At 43.8% G+C, this 24,870-nt stretch overlaps 2 protein-coding genes and 1 long non-coding RNA gene across 3 annotated transcripts in view; all 3 read left to right on the forward strand.

Annotated features, from left to right (window-relative positions):
• Window positions 1-16,421, forward strand: part of LOC123139206 (uncharacterized) — a 36,678-nt gene extending 20,257 nt beyond the window's left edge. The window contains exons 4-6 of the mRNA XM_044559014.1: window positions 15,737-15,864; window positions 15,945-16,020; window positions 16,096-16,421. Of these exons, the coding sequence (XP_044414949.1) occupies window positions 15,737-15,864; window positions 15,945-16,020; window positions 16,096-16,266 (375 nt within the window). The 3' untranslated portion in view covers window positions 16,267-16,421. The remainder of the gene's footprint in view (window positions 1-15,736; window positions 15,865-15,944; window positions 16,021-16,095) is intronic.
• On the forward strand, window positions 11,700-13,433 carry LOC123139235 (uncharacterized). Its single transcript, XR_006469512.1, has 3 exons — window positions 11,700-12,388; window positions 12,871-13,226; window positions 13,303-13,433. It is a non-coding gene; the product is annotated as an uncharacterized lncRNA (long non-coding RNA).
• Window positions 13,565-14,957, forward strand: LOC123139225 (uncharacterized). The gene is made up of 5 exons (XM_044559029.1): window positions 13,565-13,600; window positions 13,689-13,865; window positions 13,940-14,222; window positions 14,303-14,452; window positions 14,538-14,957. Exons 3-5 carry the CDS (start codon window positions 14,121-14,123, stop codon window positions 14,751-14,753), a joined length of 468 nt encoding a protein of 155 aa, XP_044414964.1. The 5' UTR covers window positions 13,565-13,600; window positions 13,689-13,865; window positions 13,940-14,120; the 3' UTR covers window positions 14,754-14,957.
• Window positions 16,422-24,870: the final 8,449 nt, after the last annotated feature.

Here is a 24,870-nt window from a genome sequence, read left to right on the forward strand (position 1 = left end):
GACCCCAGTGTGGTCGACAACCCAGGAAGTTCTCGCACATGGACACAAAGGCAGCAAGATAGGCGATGGAATTGGGGGTGAAATGGTGAAGTTGCGCCCCAAAGAAATTCAGAAACCCTCGAAAGAAAACACTCGGCGGCAGAGAAAAGCCATGGTCTACATGAGTGGCTAGGAGAACGCACTCACCCTCCTGCGGCTGCGGTTGACACTCGGTCCCCGGAAGCCTTGCTGACCCGTGGGGGATCAGTCCCTCATTGGCCAGGTCATTGAGATCTGTCTCGGTGATGGTCGAGCGGATCCAATCCCCTTGGACCCAACCTTTCGGCAGGCGGGACCTTGACGAAGATCCGCCCCGACTAGACGGTCTCCCCTTCGCTTTCCCCGTCGTCGTCGCCTTCTTCGCGCGCTCTAAGGCCGCCATCTTCTCCTTCACCATTGTCGCCGGCGAAGCGCGCGAGGAATGAATAGGCGGAGGCGAGAGCAGGCGCAGTGGGCGGAGGCAAAGAGGGCGGAGAGAAGAATGGGAAGGCACTGTTCAAAAAACCCTCGCCCGACGCTTTATATAAGGGCGCTACCGAGTGGCTGACGAGTGGGTCCGGGCGGTCCTGTCACATCCCGAAACAGTCGCGCACGCACGATACATGGCGAAAAAGGCGGAGCGGAAATCAAGGCGTCCACGCCTTATCCCATCCGATTGCCGCGGTCCGCCCCGCTTTGCGCGCTTCCCAAATTTCGGATCCCGCAAAATCCGCTAACAGCAGATCAATCTGTCAGATGATATCTTTCCTGCGATCCGTCGCTCGGAAGTTCACTAAAGTTCAGAAAGTTCACTCGACAGAAGACAAGAATGGATCAAGGCGACTGAAGTAAAAGTTGACGCCAGCGCCGAAAGAAAAATCGCCGATCCAAGATACGACATAATCAAAGCACGGGAAATAGGTCGGAGAGAATCATCAACTCCTTCCTCACTCGAACCTCGATCCATTTGGGGGCTAATGATGATGTTATGTACCTAGGGTAGGGTCATGGACCTATCTAGGATACCATACCCAAGGACATCCTTAGACGAAGCTACCTTCCAGTCGACTAAGAGGGACTCCACTCGACCGGCTAGAAGACACTCGACGAACCTAAAGACACTCGACCATGAAGACTCACTCGACCACCAGGAGTTCAAGATCTACTCTGTATCCAAACGGTCTGTAATTAAGTAGTCTTAATGGTCATGATGACACTTTATGTAGGGCGTTACCGGTAACGCCTGGCCTTAATGTACTTTAACCCTCTGCTACGTGGGTTGGCTGGGGTCCTGGCGTCCTCTATATAAGCCACCCCCCTCCACTGGTAGAAGGGTTCACACCCCTGTAACTCATATACACATAAACCAGTCGGCCGCCTCCGGGCTCCGAGACGTAGGGCTATTACTTCCTCAGAGAAGGGCCTAAACTCGTTAAACACTCGTGTGTACAACTACTCCATAGCTAGGATCTTGCCTCTCCATACCTACCCCCCATTCTACTGTCAGACTTAGAACCACGACAGCAGGTCCGGCTGCACGACGCCATGGCACGCCTCTACTTCCGTGGAGGATGGTGCCCGTTTGACGGCCCGCCGCCATCAGGGGTGGTGAGTACGGTGGAGGCCGAGGAGAACCAGGAGGCGAGGGAGTGCATCATGGTGGAGGCTGCCTATGAAGAGTACATGTTGGACCTCCGCTGCTAGTACCCCGAGCAAGTGGAGGTGGAGCTTAAGATCTTGGCAGAGCGCGCTGTCGATGGGCAGGTCATCGTCCTCTCCGATGACGCGGAGCACGACAGGAACGTCGGCGGCAACGACGAGAAGGACGCCGACGTTGAAGAATTGTGGCGCATCTTCACTGACTGCGGCAACAACGGCACAGGGCTGGGCCCCATGGGCGGTGGGATGTTGCAGGCGGATTGGCTTGCCCTCTATAAGGGTGATGATGATGTATACTTTTACTTTAAATTCATGTTTAATTTTAAGTTCAAGGTCATATTTAGGCTTATAAACTAGACTATGTTTCGGTGGATCGTTATGTACATTATGTGTCGAATTTTTGTTTTTTAAATCGATGTATGTTAAAGGTACAAAATAAATCTTTTTACTACATTAAATTTAGGTGTTCGGCTTGGTCGGACCAAAACATAGTGGAGTAAAAATCCTGCACTAAGTATACTCCGCCGATTTGCTCCTAAATGATCTATTAGAGTTGGCCTTAGAGCATCTCTACGAGATCGTATATTCTAAAGATCTAAAATCTCTCCTCTATCCTAAAAAGTAAAAACAAATAGGGGATTACACTTTTTCTCAAGAATCAGATACTGAAAACATAATCTGACACAACATGTACCCACATGAATTCATATAAAATAGAATTTAGACTACTCGCTTCCATCCTTCCGCTTGACGATGACATGGTGCAGCCACACACGGGTTCTTGCGGACGATGACCTGGTACAGCTACAGAAGTGGATTCTAAATTTCTTTTTCCACTTTTTGTGGTCTATTTTGATGGCTTGTAGCAACCAGGGACTTTCTTTTATGAAGATGTGGCGATTTTGTACTAATATATATTAGTTTTGATTGTCATTAGTCTCGTAGAATTACCACCATGAAAATTTTAGCTTTCTTAGTAAGAGAATAATTTAGAATATTAGTATATGAAGTTTCTCAATTATTTACATAATTTTTGACGAGTTAGTATCACAATTGTTAGGGATAAGTATCTTGCAATTTACTTCTAGAAGATGCAATTTCATGGAATTTGTATCACAATTGTTAGGGATAAGTATCTTGGAATTACTTCTTTTTCATTTACAATTTTAATGATCATCAAATAAACTATTTATTTCTAATATTTTGGGATTATAATTTAAGTTTTATCACACATAACTCACTGAAATTATTATGTTTTGTACATGCTAAATTTTGGAAATGTTTTAAATGCATTAAACATTAATTATATTTAAATTTTAAATAATAAACTCATGAAATCTATTTTTATATTGAATTCTGGTATTAGTTGCTGAAAATCATATGTGGGAACGTTGTTAGATGTTAGTCCAACAGTCGGAGGTAAATGCATTATTATCATTCACTGAAACCAATCACTTATGCATATACTTATATCTCGATATACCTATCAAACACAAGTACTATTACAGAAGTTAAGAATCTCAAGGCATGTGAATGGATGGATAGCAGTGAGTTGCACCTAATACCCTTTCCAGTGATGTACGGTGTATTGGTGCTAAGAATGCAACATAGGCAAATCAGTTAAAGAGGAGAGGGAGGACTTTGGTGACCCAAAGAGGAAACAACGTCAAAGGCGTGAACCTATGCAAAATGCCTATCAACCAATGCATGGTGGAGTTTAGTTGCTAAACAATTAAATGAAGGAAGTTTAGCTACAAAAGATAAGCATCTATGCATTGGTGACATTGGTTGCTAAGCCTTTTAATGCATTTCGCACCGGACCTAAGCACCAATGCATTGAAAGAGGGTTGAGAGCTCCCATGGAATTACGCTCATTCATCTCATTTATCCAAAATAAGTTTAAAGGCTACTCATGCACCGGTTTGTATGGAACGTAATGTTACATGCATGTTTCTCCATATAATTTTGCTTTGATCTTTTTATATGCCCTCATGTTTACATTTTATATTTTTGGCTCATTAGCTGATTGCTCATGCAAGTTTGCATTCAAGCATATACATGTGGTTTTACTCAAGTTTCTAAAATGCCACACTATTACTTTGAGATGGGACTAGCATTTAGTATTTGCAAGAGCATGTGCATGTGTACATGTTATACACACATCTATTTTTGTTAAGAAATATTCCGTTTACTCTCCTGGCCTCTCCATGTGTCAAGAGGATGCTCGGCGCCCAGATATATATAACATCCTAGTACATGTAGTTGAACCAACCCTTAATCAACAACAGTACAAGCTAGATAGCATGCCTGGATAATGCATGTGAACAAATTGAGTGGCATATATAGGCTATTACATAAAGAGGCCATTTAGCTGGATGAGAGACATTGGGAATCTTACTTGAAGTTGACCCATAGAGATGCATGCAACCCAAGTTATCCCTTCAATAAGTTAGAGAGTATCCCTCTAGCTTCTTTTATCTTTGTTAAAAAGAACAAATTACCTTGCACCAGCCACTCCAACAGATATTTGTTCATCAGTAGACAATGGGGCGGAGCTAGGATTTGGACATGAAGGGGGGGGGGGGGGGGGGGGGCGTTGCGAGAATCCAATGCTCTCTTGCAAAATGATGTGTCTCCTACTGTAACTTTCCATTTACTAGTACGAGAACTCGAAGACATGAAAATTCTCAATTCTCTACGATGTCTAGTAGATAGATAGACTATTTTCAGGAACAAGTAAATCTCAGGAATCTTTCTCTCTATTCACTATCATTCCGCGTCTTTAACTTCTATTAGTTTCTTTTCTTCTTTAATGCAGTAGTTATAGATTGACATAAGAATCCATTTCTTAGTTTCACAGTAACATTGAAAACATAGCATAATGATATAGTATGACTGTAAATATAAAATGAAGTTGCATATCAATTATCTTAAATTGAGCCCTAGGACTACCCGTGTCTTGCAAGTTGATAATCTCCTGAGAAGTGATCGATCCAACTAGTTCACTGCCAATTTATATGATCATGTAATGCCTAATAAAGTTGTCTCACATTTTGTTTCAAAGACATGCCTTGACTAGCTTCATAGCCTAAAAAGCTCAATCGATTATTGCGTTTGACATTCGAAGAGTTATGACCAACCATGCATAGTAAGCTATCAAGGGTTGAGTATGTAACAACTTCACATATTTTAAATAATCAAAGAGCCAAATTGGCAAGATTTGTGTCCAGCTGTGTACTAATGTATCAACCATTGATTATGTAGCAATTATACATGTTTTAAATAACCCAATAGTCAAACGAAAAGTGAAGGCATGTTTTCTAGCTCCGGATGGTTGCAAATATCCAGTGGGAAATGAATTAGTTGGGACTCCAATTGGGTCAATTATTCACTAGAAAAATCTATAGGATAACTTTGTTCCACCAATGCACATATATCAGACACATCAAATGAGTCATGTCATAGATCCGAAGATTGACACAGTGTCAATACCTCTACGCTTTGATAACAAAAATGATCATTTAACTCAACCAATTGTTGATCTATAGCAACATCAAAAACATCTACTTTGTAGTGATAACACTAGTAGAAAAGGGGGGATTTGTCCCGGTTCGTGAGGGCCTTTTGTCCCGGTTCTTGAACCGGGATTAAAGGGTCGTTACTAATGCCTCCCCCCTTTAGTCCCAGTTCTAACACGAACAGGGACAGATGGGCCTCCACGTGGCCGGTGCGCCGAGCCCAGGCAGGGGGGCCTTTGGTCCCGGTTGGTGGCACCAACCGAGACCAAAAGGCATCCAAGCGTCAGCATTTCAGTGGCTGGGGTTTTTGTTTTTTTTGAAAGGGGGGAGGAGGGGTTGGGGGTTTTGGGGGGTTAATTTAGGTGTTTCATATATTGTGTTAGCTAGCTAATTAATAGAGAGAAGTGTCGTATCTTATGTCCGTGCTTGGTCGACGCTACGTACTATACATAGAGAGGCCCTCGACACGCTAGCTAGTAAGAAAATGAAGGGAACCATTAAGTACAGAAGTTCGTCATGCATACCGAGAGAAGTGATCGATCGACCTCTCCTTCTCCGAGAGATTAAGGTCGAACAACAATTTTTCGTATTATCTATCCGACGCTACTGGCTACATACATATACAATATGTAAGATCTCTTAATTACAATCCCCTAGCAATTGAAATCAACTTCCACATGGTATTCTCCGGCTTTATTGATGATGTGGTCAAGAAAGAATCCCGCCAATTCCTCTTGAATTGCTTTCATGCGATCTTGTTCTAGGAGTTCATTCCACATCTGCTACGTCTAATTTGAAGAAGGGAGTTAATTAATACATATATATGAATAAAACTCAACAGAAATGATGGTGTAATAAAATGAAATTTTGAATATTATTGCTTATGCACTTCATATTGTCTTTTAGAGTAGCCCCGCTTATTTTTTAAAGTCGCATTGTAGATGAACTCGCACACGTAGTATCCACAGAAATCATTCCCTTGTTCCTGCCACAAGCACTTTATGAGAAATAGAGGTCAATCAAACTAATAATGAAGCATTATAAATGGCACTGATGAAAGTATAGCTATAGAATCAACGGGAGATGCGCGCAACTAGCTAGCTAGTAGTACTTACTTTCGGGTATGTATATCGCAGCTCCTTCGGCAGTCCCGGAGCTTCTGCAGTGAACTGTTTCCAAACCCTGCAAGACAAAGAAAATAATTATTATTACTTGAGATATCAGGAAATGAACAAAAAGTTGCCGATATGGTGCGATAATGATCGATTGAACTTACTTGTTGAGCAATTCAGTCATGTCCGCATAGGTTTCAGGATCTTTTCGTCTCGAGTCTAAGACAGTTACTAGTCCCCGCTCAAGCTTAATCTCGAGAAGAACATAGTGGAAGCTGCGCACGCATGCATAACTCATCAATTACATTACTATAACCTCGCTCGAGTAACAAGGGAAACCGAATATGCACACGACAGTAACACTCACTTGAAGTTGTAAGGAAAGAGTATGGTATCTTTGTTTTGATTTTTGATCAATGATTGTAGCAAGTTGGCCTCGGCCTCGTCGGCGTGCTGTTTAACCTGAATATCATCTATGATATTTGTGTTAATGAACCCAATATCATATATTTCTTGTTTTCTGCACTCGACGATCTTCAATCTACATAATATATTGAGGATAATTAATTATAAATACATGCAATGAAAGAGCCAAGCTATATATAAAGACTTAATGACAGAAATAGTACTTACAGACAGTAGCAAAAGACCGTTAATTTATCGAGGGCCTTTTGATTGAAGAACGCGAAGAACTCCTCAAATGGAACAGGCAACAGATCAGTTCCAACGAGGTCGTGCTCCTCTTTAATGTTCAGATACAAACTATTCGTACCCCCAGACTCTCTACAGGTTTTTATGTACCAATTATGGAATCTTCGCATCATCGTTGTTAGAGATTTTTCATCTTTGACGAGAGGCTTCCCGTACTCGTATCTGTGTTCGTCCACCTCCATGAAATCAGGAAGTTGATCGTCAGGCATGTAATCTGCAAGATTGCCCTAACCGGCCACCGTCCCCGGAGCATTAGCGACGATGTCGCCGCTAGACACATTGAGCGGGGGGCACGATTGATTTGCTTGTTCGCCGAGCTAGGCAATATTTTTCGCAGCTGCTCGTTCTCTTGACCTTTGATGTCTGACAGTACTTCCCGACCGCTCCGCTTGGAGATATGTCTGTTCTGTAATGCGCTCATAGTTGGTTCTTGGTGGAGATTTTGTTGGTTTCTTCAGGGCATCGAGAGTGCGCTTTGCTTTCACCGGATCTACCTTCCCCTTCGGAGGTGGGTGTCTCTTTGCTTTCAACCCTTCAAAGAAGTTGTCCACTTCAGCCTGCACGATCTTCGCGTTTTCCTCCACGGTCCTCTCGTACGGTAACTTCTCTAGAGGCTTGAGAGGAGGACCGTATCTGTATTGCTCCCCGCCTTTGGCTGTACTGCTAGACGCCGGAGCAGACGGAGCGGCTGCGGCGTCTGTCTTATTTCGTGCTTGCTTACGAGGCGGAAGAGAAGGACTACAACGCGCCGGAGCAGCCGGGGCGGCGGTGGGTCTCTTTCGCCCTTGCTGGTGAGGTGGAGAAGGGGGAGACTGATGGCTGCTCGGGCGTGCTGGCGCAGGCGGAGAAGGAGGCGGAGTGCCGCCACGCGCCGGAGAAGGAGGCCCAGTGCCCTGATCTTCACTCGCCGGAGGAGGAGGTGGTGGAGGAGGCGGAATGCCCTGACTCGCCGGAGTAGGAGGAGGAGGCGGAGGCATCCAGTTTGGAAGGTTGATGAGCTCCTTCCGCCATAGGCATGGACTCTTCAGAGCAGAACCCAGCCTAGTCTCCCCTTCACCGGTAGGGTGGTCAAGCTGGAGGTCCTCAAATCCCTCCATTATTTCATCCACCATCACCCTAGCATATCCTTCTGGAATCGGCCGGCAGTGAAAAGTTGCGTCGTGTTCAGTAGGATAAACAGAGCCAACAGCCGCCTTGACCTTCAAATTCATCCATCGCGTCATAATGTGGCAATTTTGAGACTCCGTGATAGCATCCACGGGATAGCTGGCAGGAGCCGTCAACACATGCTCCGACTGAAGCAGCTCGGTGGAAGCCACGCTGCTTCTCCGCTGAGATGGCGGGGTAGCTTCGGGGGAAGCTTCGGCAGGTCGTTTGCTGCGATCTGCTTCTCGTTCCTCTAGCCACATTACCCTTTCGTGCAGCGCCTGCAGTTGGCTCCGCTCCAGTTTCTTCCTCCTCTCCTGGGTCTTGTAACCCCCTGCGTTTGGAAAACCAACCTTCCACGGAATGGATCCTGGCATGCCTCGTGTCCGTCCAGGGTGCTTAGGATTCCCGAGGGCCATTGTGAGCTCGTCCTTCTCCTTGTCTGGAACGGACGTCCCTTGTTGCGCTGCATCGATATACTGCCGAAGCCTTGTGACTGGTGTTTTCAGTTGCTCGTCCGTCCAATGGCACTTCCCTGATACAGGTTCCAAGGTTCCGCCAGCCCCGAAGAACCAAGTCCGGAAACGGTCTGGCCATCTCAACGTCTCTGGTTTGATCCCTTTATCAAGCAGATCATTCTCAGCCTTGGACCACTTAGGCCGGGCTTTGAGGTAGCTACCTGACCCCGTGCGCTGGTGAAACTTCTTCTTCGCAACATTTTGCTTGTTTGTCACCGACATCTTCTTACTCTTATCCGATGTCGTGTGGGCCATAAATGCGGGCCAGTGATCTCTGATCTTCTCATATTTACCGATGAATTCTGGTGTCTCTTCTTTGTCGACAAACTTTTTTAGCTCTTTCCTCCACCTCCTGAATAGGCCTTCCATCTTCTTAAGAGCACATGACTTAATTAATTGCTCTTTAAATGGCTTATCCGGATCCTCCGCTGGCGGTAGGGTGAAATTTGCCTTCAGCTCAGTCCAAAGATCATCTTTCTGCATATCATTGACATAAGACACCTGAGGGTCCTCCTCCTTAGGCTTATACCATTGGTGGATGCTGATCGGGACTTGTCCCTAACAAGAACCCTGCACTGAGCAGCAAATGCATTCTTTGTCCGGATGGGTTCAATCGGTTCTCCGTCGCGCGCGATTGTTGTGATCTCAAACTTTTCATCCGAGCTCAACTTTTCTTCGGGCCTCGTCTCCTTACCGAAGTTGTGCTCGATCCGGAGGGCTAGAAAAAAGAAGAAAGATGAGAGTTAATTAATATGTGTACACATACCAAAACAATGAATGCATCAATTAGCTAGTCAACAGGCTTAACTAATATATATACCTGGCCAGACTCGGTTCGGTCACCGGAGCCGTCATCATGGTCTCCTTCTTGCACCGTCATTGGGTCACCGAAGCCATCCTCATGGTCTCCTTCTTGCACCGTCATTGGTTCACCGAAGCCATCCTCATGGTCTCCTTCTTGCACCTGCTTCTTCACCCTGTCCTTCCAGACCATCGGTGTCGTTCAGAAACGATAAGACGGCATCACTTCCATGTGCGATTATCTCCTCCAACATCACTTCTGTTGCTTCGTCTCGAGGGGTGTCCATAGTTTCTACAAATATTTACAACATGGCAATTATTATTCAAACATGACAGATATGGATATATTAGTGGCAAACATAGAACTAGCTAGCTAATCACAGTAAGGAATCATATTAATTAGTGGCCTCGATGCTGCCTCGAGAGAGTTTGTCGGGTAGGGGCGCGGTGGGAGGGGGTAGGAGAACAAGAGTTTTTTCTCTAGGGATTGGGTGTCCTCGAGAGTTTTGGTCGAGCGAGAGGGCCGAGGGGGGTGCTGCCGTGGTATAAGTTATCACGGTCGAGAGGGGGTATATATATCGACCGCCCTCATGTCGAAGTTATTCGGGAGGGGTTATATCGACAACGACGACATACATACATGGGAAAATAATGTTATCGGGGAGGGGGTATATCGACCCTCCCCCCTCGTGTTGAAGTTATCGGGAGGGGGTATGGCAACGACATACCCGATAAAAAAGTAAGAAGACAAAAAAAAGAAATAAAAAGAGGAGAAGAAGAAAAGAATAGAAGAGAGGATCGAAGAAAAAAGAAGAAAAAAAGAGAGGAGAAGAAGAAAGGAATAGGGGAGAACAAGAAAAAAATAGAAAATATTCTATTTTCTCTTCTTCTCCTCTATTCCTATCTTCTTCTCCTCTTCTTTTTCTTCTTTTTTCCTCTTCTTATTTGTTTCTCCTCTTCTCCTCGTTTCTTCCTATTCTTATTTTCCTTTTCCTCTCATTCTTATAGTATTGCTTGTTTTTTTAAAAAAATGTTCAAAATAGAAAATTTCGAAAAAAGTAAAGGTTTTGCCTAATGCATTGTTCATATGAATATAAAAATATTTGTATATTTTACAATAATTAATATCACCAAAAAAATCTATGAACAGAAAAAAATCCTAACTTTTCTAAAAATCTGTCTTTTGCATATATGAAAACATTAATACACATATGAACAAAAAATACATATATGAACAAAAACATGCTCTGAACAATTTTTTTATACATTTTGAACATCTACATACATACACATATACATTATATATATATATATATATATATATATATATATATATATATATATATATATATATATATGAACAAAAAAACTAACTAATAAAAATGAAAAAAACAGAGCCGCATAGCCACATACATACACATATACATTTTATATATATATATATATATATATATATATATATATATATATATATATATATATATATATATTATATATATATATATATATATATATATATATGGAAAATCCATCCTACCACCCGGTGGTAGTTACCCCACATGTCTCATATACTATCATTTGATACTATATATACTATTTTACTATTTTAAATATGTTTATATACTATATCTAAGATATTTCAAAGCAAGTTACATGAAAAAAATTGCATATGAGCCTATAGTTTTTGTTCTATTTATGAAATACGTACATATTTGTACGTAAAAAAGAGCATACTCAAAAAATGAGTCATACTACCTAAAAACTATTATATATACTACCTAATCTTTGTTATATACTATGTACTACACATATATACTATCGGTTTCGACAGATACTATATACAACATAGAAAACGCAAGTGGTGGTAACTATCACTGCTTGTAGGAAACATTTGTCATATATATATATATATATATATATATATATATATATATATATATATATATATATTTATATATAGACAAAAGCAAAGATATAAAGTTTCTTTGGAAAGGTGGCAATCAGAGCCACATAGTCTTCTTGAGATCTGGTCCAACTTCTTTCCCTTTTATCATTTCATTCATTTTAGACGGTCGAAGGTTATTTCCTCTTTGAGATGAAACAGGACCACGTTTGCATGTGGATAGCTCACTAGGCTGAGCTCGTAGGCTGACATGCCTGTACTGTATCAGACCTCGGCCGGTGAGCGAAGGGTTCATAGGCGACGAGAGGTTCCAATGAGTGGACGGTGCCAAAAATTTCTGGACATTTTCCTCTCTTCCCCATCGATCCTCCTATTTCTTCCACTCTGTCATCTCCGGTCACCTCTTCCCATCCTAGTTCAATGCATCCAGCCTGTCGTGGCACCGTCTCCCCTTTGCTCTTCCTCCACCACGGCCGTAACTCTACGGCGGCCAAGATCCGCAGCCTCATCTCCTCACTGACGGTGACCAAATCCGCAGCCTCGCCTCATCTCCTCTCTGGCGGTGGTCGGGGCTGTTGGAGAAGCCCCCGTGACCCTCTATGGTCAGCCGACGGAGGAGATAAGACGCGAGCACGTTCCTCACCTCCCATGCTCCATCGCTCCTTTGTCTCTTCCACCTCATACCCGACCTCCAGCGGCACACGCTCTCCTACCCTGCCATAGCAAGGCGGGCCTCATCTGAGCTGCTAAAATGGAGGCCAAGCTGCTGCTCCGCTTCTCCTCCCCGCCCAACAACGTGATCCAGTGAAGCACCACCACTGGCTCATCGTCCTTGCTCGATTCTAGCCGATTCAATTCGACGCGGTTTTGAGTAGATTGATGTGATTCATTTCGGTTATGCGATTGATCTGGTTGTAGGAGCCAGCGGGAACGACAGGTGACATGGCAGCGGCGCCAGCAGCGGCGGCCCCGCAACTCTACCTCTCACGGTCACACACAGAGGTACCATCAGAACACCACCTCTGTAGTTATTGTGCTGCAACCATGCATCCGTTACTCGGTCAAATTTATCTGCTTTATTTATTTAAATCATATAACAATATAATTTCTGCCCAGATTCCGTTTTCTCTTTGCTGGTCTGCTATCTATGCACTATCAGCTGTTACAAATTCCATCTATGCAGAGTGATGCAGACTACTACTGTGTACAGATTTTCGCCTGAGATTATTTTAGCTTTACCTGCCTTGAACTCTTCTCTTCACATTACACGTCTTCAGTAATGGAACGGGAATATTCATTAGAAGTATGTAAAATTTCTAGTTTGTTCTTAATCTTGCTCCTATTTTATCTAATAATGGCGTATGATAATTGATGAATTAATTACATTGCATTTATGGATGCTGGGATGAATTAATTGATGAATTAATGTATGAGTATGTTTTATTTTCTGCCGATCACACTAAAAGATGTGGAGCATATAACAGGCATACCCTACATGGGGAAGAATCACGTCTCTTCAAATCACAACGATACTTTGGAGTTGTGGAAGGAACTGAAAGACCCCAGTGACACAAAAGTAACTTTGAAAGGATTGCTAGCCAAAATGAAAGGCGACAACACACCTAATTTTGTCAGGCCATTTGTCTTGTACACCATAGGCAAATATGTATGCCCGACAACATAGCAGTATGTGGACAACAGATACCTTTGGATTGTTAGAAACGTTGAGACAATAAAGAGCACCAATTTTAGACAGCTTACACTTGACCATCTTATGGCTAGCGTCAGGAAATTTGTAAATGGTGGAGCAAGTCTGGAGGGCAACCTACCACTGCTGCAGGTAATACAATCATTATTAACATACCATACATATAATTTTACGGAAAATTGTCTAAGCTGTTTTAGTTGTAATGCAGACATGGTACTACGAGAAGTGGAGGGTGCACCAATTGGACTCTACCATCTCGTATGCATCAAGGTTAAGGCCGCTGATCCAAAACTGGAGTGACGAGAAGGCACAGAAGGTTGACAACATAATCAACAAAAAATTATATAGGGGTTGGAGAGGTAAAGTGTTAGTACTGTGTGCCTGGATTATGTACCATATGTTTTGAATGATACTAACGACACTAACATGCAGTATGTCGATGACCTGCTGCGGCCTTCAATACGCCACCAGTTGGGACGCCGGTCAAACCAAAGAATGACGGCCAGGTAAATGATGAACATCACGCACAAATATATATTGTAACTTTGCAAGTACAATCGAAGTCATATGCTCCTAACTGCTTGTAATTTGCAGGATAAGGCACTCATGGGCCGTGTATTGGCTGATTTGAAAGAAGTTGTCTCCATTGTGCGGGAGGCCAGTGCACAACAATTTGATAGGATGTGCACCCTTGAAAGAAAAATGGACGAGTGCCTTAGGCGTACCCTTGCGAACGGTAGACGCACGGACGGCCTCATCACAGAATTCAATGTAAGTATACCATTGTGAGTTTCTATAAATAATTTTACTGTCAATACTCTCCACACTAACACATTTTTTTAAAGAACCACCGAAATATTTGATGTTGATCGCCCAGGAGTCGAGGACATACAACTATCTGACCTGGGAGTACCTGCGGACCCAATGGAGGTCCCAGGAGAGAATACTACTCGCCAGCAATAACAAAAAGATGACACGGAGGTCATTGCCAAAGGCATTTCTGCTAAGGGAATACAAAAAGATTACATGGATGCCCCCAAGAAGAACGTATCTGAAGATTTGCAGCCTGCTCCTAGTTTGCAATCGCGAAAGCATTCAAAAGCCAAGATTAGCCTTGAAGCTTTCATGGTGATACACATTTTACATCTAACTGATTTTGTTTTAAGTTAACGCAGATTCGTAGCTAACATATGATCTTCCACGTTCAGGATGAAGAAGACAAAGTTGTTGCTGCAGCTTGCAAGGAGAGTCTCAAGAATGTTTCACAGCTTTATAAAGAGGTGGATGCATCGCAGGGTGCTCCGAGTTTGGATTCGCGAAAGCGTTCCAAAGCCACCACAAGCCTTCAAGCTTTCCTGGTGATGCACATTTTACAGTTAACTGGTTTTGTTTTTTTATTTCACGCAGATTGCAAGCTAACAAGTGCTTCATATTGAATCACAGGATCCTCTGAATTGGAGGCACAATGAGAATGTGCGAAAGACTCAAGAAAGAAGAAATCAAGATGATGAAGATGTCAGTATTGAGGTGGGTGCAGAGGTAGGTACCAAAAGCAACCACCAGTCTGCCAAGGCTAAGGGAATAAGGGAGCCGGAAGAGCCCCATGTCTTCCCAGTTGATGAGGACAACTATGATGGTTCTTTAGCAAAGCAGCGATAAGATAGTGGGGTTGATTCCATGCTACCAACTCGTGCGAGCAGACGGAAAAGAGTGGCCTCTTCATTATTGTGCAATGAAGATTTTGTTCTGTACGATAGTGATAAGAAGAGAAAGAAAAACAGGACTCCATCGAAGTCTACCAATGATTCCAAGGACACAAAGAATACAAAGAGGAAAAACCATGCAAGCAATTTAAAAGATACAGACACAAGTGCTTCGACGCTGGAGACCAACCTTGACAAGTTCCGACAGAGTTATGTGGCCGAAATTATCAACACCTCAGATCTTGATAAACAATTGGTGGTAATTGATGACATTGTTCTGCAATAGAAGCATTTGCAAGGCCTCACCATGACAGATGTAGGCGAAGATGACAAATGGTTGGGTGACGAAGTAAGATATTTTCCCAAATTAGTTATCAATTTTTTTGCACAGTACAATTAACTTGAATTTTTTTGAATGCCACAATTAACTTGAATTTTGTTTTAGTTGGTTGATGCTGTGATTCAGATCATGCGTCATGATCATCCTAATGACATAAGGGATGGGCAGCTGGTTTACATTGAGATGGGTGGCCGGTGTCGCTATGCTCGAAAGAGATGGTAAGGTAGAGAACTGCCACGAGGCCGCGTTGGCGGGCAGTCATGGAACAACAAAAGGAGACAACTACCTCAGACATGATCTGGTACCATCTCACCATGACATAAACACATTTATTTTTCTAATTATTATGCATGTTGATGTAATCATATTTGCTGTCCAGGTTTTACTGCCTACGAACATGGCGAACACCCACTGGTTCCTTGTGGTCGTAAACCCCAGAAGGAGGGAGATTCAGATTCTTGATTCACTTTTCGGCTACCTAGAACGCACACAAGTGGTTCGCGTGGTGAGATTTTAAACGTCTTTCAATATAACACAGGATTTAGCATCATACCTAGCCATGAACCCTGAGCAACTTCTTATACCATGGACTTTGGCAGATACGTGGGGTGGAAGCACATCTGAGAGCATCGCTGCGAATCAATGGACCACAAAGCCATGCATGGCAAGACATTAACGTGACCCAATGGACAGTAAAGCATGTGCGTGTGCCAAGACAAGATGACAAGTCAGTCAACAATATTAGCTTCTAATTATGTTTTTCATTGTTAATACGTGAAATGCTGCTAACAGAATTAATTGTTGTAGTTCTTCTTGTGCACTCTACATGCTGAAGAACATCGAATTCTTTATGGGAGAAGATCTTAGACTGCATTATGACCAAGTATGCAGAGTAACACCTAAAATTCTCTCAATTTAGTAAACATATGGAACGATACTAACATATCCTCCCATGCAGGCATACATCGACAATTATAGAAGAGAGCTGCCTGTTGTCCTTCTTAATTCGACCTACAACAAATTGAAGTCCATGAAAAGGCTGAAGAGTACAATGCTAGCCTATCGGATGCAACTGCAATTGAAGATCATGAAGATGCAAGCATTTAATCCAGCAATGGTCCATTCTTAGATATGGAGTGTACATTTGGTTATGAAGCGATAGAGTAGGGTGTGGTTTGGTTTTAGTCCCGAAGAAGGTTTCCTAGCCATGTTCTTAGTCCATTGCGGATTAATCAAGTTGTAATACTTCACAGTACTGGTTCCAAATACTATTCTTCAAATAAATTTGGTCTGCATGGGAGACGCTGAAACATATATTTGCTTTTGACAAGAATTTGAAGCTTAGAAAGGTTAACTGTATTCTTAAATTTATATTTAAGTTTCGTCGGAGTCTGGACAAGATTCAGAACAATTATGTCGCTAGTTAGAAGTTTTAGAATTTTTTTAACATGGCTAGTTAGAAGTTCCAGAAACATTTCAGCGAGTGCTGAAATATTTTGGCCGAAATTCAGTGAGGCTCAAATATTTTGGCCGAAAGGCAAATATTGCATTGAGTGCTGAAATGAATGAAATTCAGTTATTTCATCGAAATCTCACCGAAGCGAAAACCATGGTGTCATGCCATCTTGAGCAGCACCAGACATGATTCAATATTATCAACAAAATTTGGTCTCACATATACGAGGAAAAAAGGTATGAGCACGGATGGGCAATAAAATAGCTTCACAAGAGAGAGGAAAATACTTCACGTGTGAATAGTCAATACTAGTTGACTTTAGAACCAATTTTCATCCTAAAAGAGGTCCTGTGATTTACTTACAACCAATAATAAAAGCGGTCCAGTTCTTTTGGCTATTTTTCAAAGAAACGGGAACTATATATTTTTGACTATCGTGATTCTCAGGAGACCTAAGTGTTGTTACGCAACTTACCTTAGTTTTTTTACACCATAACTTACCTTTGCTAAACTCTTCACGACCCCCCTAATATTCAACCAGGTGGGTCCCATCCCTTGATTTCCTCCAACCGAAGAAATCTATATGTGGATATATGCCCGGGTTGTTACGATCCCTATAAATAGGGATCCTTTCAAAACCTCATAGATCATAGTCCGTCCTTCTGCGTCACCCGAAGCAGCAAGACCGAAGGACGAAGCAACCCAGGAATCCAGCAAGACCGAACGACGGAGCCAAACATGAATCCTCAGGTAACTCCCCATGATCTCCTGCTGCAGCCGCTGCTATTTTTCATGCCACGATCTTAATCCCATGATCTCTTGTTGCAACCCCATTCGTTGTTTGCATATTCATGTAACTCAGCTTGTTTTTAAACAAATTAAGTTGGAGGGCGTTAGGGGAGGGCGCTAGGATTTGTTTCCTACCAGATTGGCAGTTCATTGAATAATTCCAGGCTAAATCTTAGGTTCTGGTCTTGTCGATGCCAATTAGGGCTGCGGGCGCTTGCCTTCTTTTTTCCTTCCGCACGAGCTATGGAAGGCATCGATGGCCCATGTTTTAATTCCATACTACTGACCATGATTAGCGCCTAGAGTTGAGGAGACCACGGTTGGATAGTTTTTTATTTTTGAATCTTTATTTTATTTCAGATCAGCGCCTTGCAATGGAGATTACCTTATATGACCATTCAAACGTAACCAAGCTGAATCTAATGCTAGTATTTGTACATTCATGGAATTCAGCTTGCTTGTAAACAAATTACCTCATGAAGTAGCGTAGAGCACAATTTTTATGTTGGTATATATAAGTTGTATTCGCCTGTATGAGTGTTTAAATTGTATACCATGTTGAATCTAATCACACTTGCACATCCATTGAACCTAGGATGCTTCTTTGCCGCCATATGAGGAGTTCATAAAGGATTAAACACGCAGCAAAGGATGTACATCCAGTTGATAGGATTGGGTGCACTTCTCAAGACACCTAGCATCAAAATCAGACTTGTACTGTGCATGGCCATCGCTAATTCATATGATGCAGAGCAGGATGTCTTTATCATCAACGAGAGACCATGTAGGATCACACTAGCGCATATAACAGGCATGTCCTGCCATGGGAAGAAGCATGTCCCTTCAAATCTTGATGATAATATGGAATTGTGGAAGAAACTGAAAGACCGTAATGACACCAAAATAACTTTCAAAGGATTGCTAGCCAAGATGAAAGGCGACAACACACCAAATTTTGTCAGGCCATTTGTCTTGTACACCATAGGCAAATATGTATACCGAACAAAAGAGGAGTATGTGGATAACAAATATATTGGGATTGTTAGAAACGTTGAGACGATAAAGGGCACAAATCATGGACAGCTAACTCTTGACTATCTTATGGATAGCGTGAAGAATTTTGTAAATGGTGAGGCAATTCTGGAGGGGAATCTACCACTGCTGCAGGTAACTCGTAGTAGTACAATTATCACTTACCTAACATACATTACATAATGTACGAGAATATTTGTAAACTGCTTTTGTTGTCATGCAGACATGATACTACGAGAAGTTCAGAGTGTACCAATTGGACTCTAGCATCTCGTATGAATCAAGGTTAAGGCAGCTGATTCAGAACTGGAGCGAGGAGAAGGAAAAAAAAGTTGACAATATAATCCAGAATAATTATCTGGGAGTTGGAGAGGTAAAATGTCAGCACATTGCCTGGATTACGTAACATGTATATTTTCTAAATCACACTAACGACACTAAACTGCAGTATGTTGAGGACCTGATGAGGCCTTTCATTCCAGCACGAGATGGTACGCTGGCCAAACCGAAGACTGGCGCTCAGGTAAATGAGTTACATCAGGCATCCAATATATATTGTAACATTGCAACTAGTATGAAGTTATATGATTCTAACTGTTTCAAAGTCTCAGATTAAGGTACTCGTCGGACGTGTATTGACTGATTTGCAAGAAGTTGCCTCCCTCGTGCGGGAGGCTGGTGCACAACAAGTTGATAGGATGTGCACCCTTGAAAAGAAAATGGATGAGTGCCTTAGGCGTACCCATACAAATGGCAAGCTCACAGAGGACCTCATCAAAGAATTGAACGTAAGCCTAGAATTATGAGATTAGTATATATAATTGGAAATTTACGTGTACAAGGTTTTTTCTAAATTAGTTTACTATGAAAACACCCCAGACTAATATGTATTTTTTAAAGACAAAACGCGACGGAATATTTCCAGGACTGGAGGACATACATCTTTCTGACCCCGGGGCACCTTCACACCCAATGGAGACCTTTGTTGAGAATGCTGAGCAGGCATCTGACCAGGGAAAACAAAATGATGTCACGGTGGTCGCTGCTAAGCACCATTATAAGCAGGGAACAAAAAATGATGACATGGAGCCCCCAATGAAGAACCTTGATGAAGAGTTTGACGTACGCATGTTAACTTAATTATGAAACAATCACTGTCATTTCAGAAATAACATGTGATCTTCCACGTACAGGATGAAGCATTAGAAAGAGTTGAAAGAAAACTCAAACAGGATCTCGGTGGTATTCATAAGCTTTTGAAAGAGGTGGATGATATCCAGGGTGCTCCTAGTTTGGATAAGCAAAATGCATTCCAAAGCCACCACAACCTTGAAGAATTCCAGGTGATGCACATGTTACTTATAATTGAGCAAGAATCTGCTAAAGGCTAACATGCGGTTTATTTCGTATGACAGATATCGTTCAACAGATGGAGTAAGCAGCATTCTGTGAAGGCTATGGGATCGCGAGAGCCCGAAGAGCCCCGTGCCTTCGCAGATGATGACAGCCATGATGAATCCTTTCGAAAGCAGCAAGAAATAAGTGTGGTTGAATCGACGCCACCAAATCATGGGGGCAAAAAGAAAAATGCGTTATTGCAATTATTTAAGAATGACGAGTATGCTTCGTACGATAGTGAGAAGAAAAAAGGAAAAAGAAGACTCCATCAGAGTCTACAAATGATTCCGAGGACACGAACAATAAAAAGAGGAAAATCGGCTCTAGCAACTTAAAAAGAGGTCAGAAGTTACTGAAACCTAGAGGGACCACCTAGATGTGGTTCGATAGGATTTCGTGGCGTCACTGATCAACAGTACAAATCATGGAAAACAAATGGTCTTAGTTGATGACATTGTCGTGCTATCGAAGCATTTGCAATGGCTCACCCAAAAAGATGGATCTGAAGAGGCCGTATGGTTGGGTGACGAAGTAAGATATTTCACAAATTAGTTTATGAAGTTTCATTTTTGTAAAATACAATTAACTTGATTATTGTTGTAGGTGGTTGATGATGCGATCCAGCTCATGCGTCATGATGACCCAATTGACACAAGGGACGGCCAACTGGTTTACATTGAGAGGGTGGCTGGCGTCGCTAAGCTCGAAAGAGATGGTAGGATAGAGGAGTGCTACGAGGACGCTTTGGCAGGCATTCCTGAAACAACACAAGGCACCAGCTACCTGAAACATGATATGGTATTTTAACCTGACTTTGAACCAATTTTTTTATTCCTATACACGTTGATCTAATTATCTGTGCAATCCAGGTTTTCCTACCTACGAACAGCCAAAACGTCCACTGGTTACTTGTGGTCGTAAACCCCGGAAGGAAGGAGATTCAGGTTCTTGATTCACTTTTCCACTGTATGGTACCCAAAGAAGTACATAATGTGGTGAGAATTTCAACATATTTAATTATAACAAAGGATTTGACATCGTATCTAAATATTAGTCGTAGGCAGCTTCTCATCCCATTGGGCTTGCAGGAATGTGGGATGGAAGCACATCTGAGAGCAGCGAGGCGAGTCAATGGGATAGAAATCAATGCATGAGAAGACATTAACGTGACGCAATGGCCAGTACGAAACATTAATGTGCCAAAATCTGATGAAACATCAGTCAAAAATATTAGCTTTTGTTTTTGTTTTAGATTGTTAATATCTGAAATGCTGATCTAACAACATAAAATGTTGTAGTTCATGTTGTGCACTGTACATGCTGAAGAACATCGAATTATTTACGGGACTAAAACTGAGTAAGCAATATGACGAAGTACGTAGATTAACACCTAAAATTATGTCATTTTCTGAAGGTAAAGGAACAATACTAACATATCCTTGCATGCAGGCGTACATTGAGAAATTTAGAAAAGAGCTACCTGTTGTGCTTGTCGATTCAACCTACAACAAAATGAAATACATCAATAGGTTCAAGCATTACCATGCTAGGCTATCGGATGCAGCTGCGGTTGAAGACGACGAAGATGCAACCAGTTAGTCCAGCAGTGTGTAGTGTTCACTTGGCCATAAAGCGATAGAGTAGGGTGTGGTTGGGTTTTAGTCCCGAAGAAGGGTTCCTACCCGTGTTCTTAGTCCATTGCACATGAGTCAAGTTTTAAAACTTCAATAATATTGGTTACTATATTTTGCTTGAAATAAATTGGGTCTGTATGGGATCTCGTAGAAATCTATATTTGCTTTTTACTACCATGTGACAGTAATGGTGCCTGGGGCAACCCTAGAAGAATAATGGATTATGATATATCTATTATCATACAAGAGAAAAAGGTACGAGCATGAGCATTGCCTCACAACAGAAGTCAAAAATACTGCCTGATTCAACATGCAATCCCAACTATGTCTCGTAGGCAGGCCGCAAAGCCAAAAAAAATAAAGCATAGGATAACAAGAGTAAATCACGTACCATAGGGGGCCTCTGCAGGTGCTACAACGCTGAATTGAAGCGATCACCTTCAGGAGCACAGTGGTGTGGCCATGGTACATCCATCCTGGCTCAGGGAATCACATAGCATGTTCTGTCATAGCCCTACAAAACAGAGGAAAAATTACTACTTGTACAAACCATGTCAAGTGTGTGCATATAACAAATGTTGGACATAACTAAACACGGAAGAATGAAATGCAACATATGGAAGAATCAAATGCTCATTCCTTTCTCTCTGCTTTTTGCGAGGACCATTACTCTCCTTTTAACAGGGCTAAAACATCATAATAAGAATTATCAGCAATCTTGAAAAGGTGGATATCCCATGTAAATCTAATTTTTTATATAAAGCACATGCCAAGTCTGTTGATCCCAGTCCAACAATTGCACAAGAAGAAGCGAGCATCATAAATATTGAGCAACATAAGCTATGAATTGTTTATAGTACATTCTAAAATTAATAGATTATCATCTCTATTGATCTCCAAACCTCACCTATCTGCCAAATTGAAAGAATACATGTTGAATGCAACGATTGAACATTCATAGATCATGAAGTCGGGGCTGGACGAATGGGGCTAGCCGTCGAGGCCGACAGCCGGCTTCATCTAGTCCCGCAGAACATGATCCATACCCAACCACCTTGCCATCGGACGAGATGCATGGCCAGATCAAAGCTATAGTCATGGCTGAGAAATGATATGTAGAGGACGCAAACAACCAATTGGGGTGAGGGAAAGAGGTTTCCTATAACCTTGTGGCTATAGGCACCCGCATGGAGGATTGGGAGGTGGGATGGCGCCGACTCTTCGCCAGCGGCCGCCGCGGGAAGGGCAGTGGGCCTTCTCTAGTGTTCGTTGAAAAGGTGGTGCGAGATCGCGAGGGAATTGGGGTGGAGGAAGAGAGGGGCCGTGACGCGCGGCTAGATCCTGCCGGCGACGAGGGAGGGAGGGGACGCCATGTGTGGCTAGATCCTGCCGGCGACGAGACAGGGAGGGGCCGCGACGAGCGGCTAGATCCTGCTGGCGAGGATTAAAACCCTAGCGGTGGCGAGGAATAAACCCTAGCGGACGGGATAAAAATCGAACCAAAAAAGCCCTGAAATTCGTACCGAGAATACCCTCGAAATATTTGGGAGTGAAAATCAGATCAGTTCAAAATATTTTTTCTCCCGAAAATGCCCCTCGGGGTCTGATATAATACACGTGACATCAGTGTATTGCATCGGATCTGGACCGTCGAATTCGCTCCGACGAACGATCCATATCATTCCAATGGACTGTAAAATGACTCAAGAGCTTCGGCATCAGACAAGTAGGGAATGTGTCATGTAGCAGCCCCAATAATCTGCGAGTCATCTGAGATCAAGAGTGGTATCGCTGAAAATTGGCATATCTATACAGCTGCACCATAGGATCTTCTTTTAACTAATATTTAGTTCCATGGCGGGTTTCTTTTTGCGGGATCATAGCGGGTCTTGTAGCAACTCGTTTTAGCAGGGGTGTTGTAGCAATTAAGAAACACAATTCTCATCAAGCGGCGGTAATGAATCTATTGGTTCTGGAAGAGATTGTTTCTCCGTACGTTCGTCAATATGCTATCGTGACTCTCGTTGAATAGAAAAGTGAACACGTTGGCAACAAATTACTATTGATGCTCTAAACGCATTCTATGTACATGATCGGATATATGAAATTCAATGCGATGAGATTGGAAGTGAAGAATCATGGCTAATGAAGATGCCAATGAAAAAGGGTTTTCCCGCTTTGTATTACAAAGCAACCAAGCGAACCAATCAGGGATAGATGCTGGGACGGAAGCAGCACAGTCACGCCCAAAAGAAACGACAGAGAAAGAACAAAAGAAACAAATGCCGACAACGGCGGATCAACAAAAACGAAGAAGCCTCGCGACCGCTGCGTCCACCGGGGATCTTCCACTAGGCTCCAAGACTCCGAAGCGCCGGCACCAATCAACACCTCCAAGAAGGATCGCGATGATGACAACGCTGCTGCCAAGGGTTTTCCCCGGTACACAATGAGGCGAGAGGAAGGGTAGCCCCCGACACCCTCCCGGAAGGTCAAGTGGCACCCACAGGCGCCACAGCGCCGGTGTCGGCCATGCCGACAGGGGTTTCCCCCGATCCCAACCCGCACCTCAGGTGCTTCGGAGCCTGCCACCAAACCAAACACCTCCCTGCGCCAACGCGGTCTTGAGGCCCCCACGCTGTGTCACCACGGCATCGCGAAGTGAGGACAGCACGACGATGATTCGGAGCCGGGACTAGGGCAACAACACCGTCGGCACGCGGGAGGGCTCAACCTCCACCATCATCGACGGTAGCCGTCCGGACGCAATAGCAGGAGCACACCAAGCCCGTGGGCCCACAAGCTCGGCCGAGCCCTCGTAGGCCCGTAAAGCTCCAGCCCTCGCGCTGCTGCAGGCACGCCGTCGGCGCCGCCGCCCCACATCCCAGCCGCTCCTCCTCGTCACCGTGCAGCAGACAATGAGGCCACGCCGGGGGGGGGGGGGGGGGCGGCCCGCTAGGACCCAGATGGGACTCGCCGGGCCCAGATCTAGGCTGGGGGCGCGATGTCGGCCACCTTGCCCCACCACGCCGCCCCGCCGCCAAGGAGCGGCGCCGACTCCACGCCTGCTGCCGACCGCCACCACAGGGCCGCCGGACCGCAGCCAAACCAGGCTGCACCACCGCCGCCTCCCTGCCCCGGGAAGGAAGCACACACGTGCGGGGACGTCCTCCGGCGGCGGCGGGGGGGGGGGGGGGAAGGAGTGAGCCCGCGGGAGCTCGAGCTCGAGCTCCGCCCTGGCCACCTCCCAGGGAGGCGGCGCGAGGGCGGATCTGGACGGGGAAGGAGGGGCGGAAGGGGACGGGGGCGGGGGGCTAGGCCGGCGGCCGGCGGCAGCGGGAGGGGAGGAGGGGGAACCCTAGTCGCCTCCTGTGTCGCGGGAGCTAACGAAGATGCCTAGCTGCTAGCTGGTGAGGTGATCAAA

This window comes from Triticum aestivum, chromosome 1B (assembly GCF_018294505.1).
Source record: "Triticum aestivum cultivar Chinese Spring chromosome 1B, IWGSC CS RefSeq v2.1, whole genome shotgun sequence".
NCBI lineage: Eukaryota > Viridiplantae > Streptophyta > Magnoliopsida > Poales > Poaceae > Triticum > Triticum aestivum.

Bases quoted from the DNA above. Each gene is read 5' to 3' on its own strand.
- LOC123139225 (XM_044559029.1), top strand. From the start codon at position 14,121: ATGGATGCCCCCAAGAAGAACGTATCTGAAGATTTGCAGCCTGCTCCT. The intron at 14,223-14,302 runs GTGATACACATT...TTCCACGTTCAG, and splicing joins TTAGCCTTGAAGCTTTCATG to GATGAAGAAGACAAAGTTGT. The intron at 14,453-14,537 runs GTGATGCACATT...ATTGAATCACAG, and splicing joins CAAGCCTTCAAGCTTTCCTG to GATCCTCTGAATTGGAGGCA.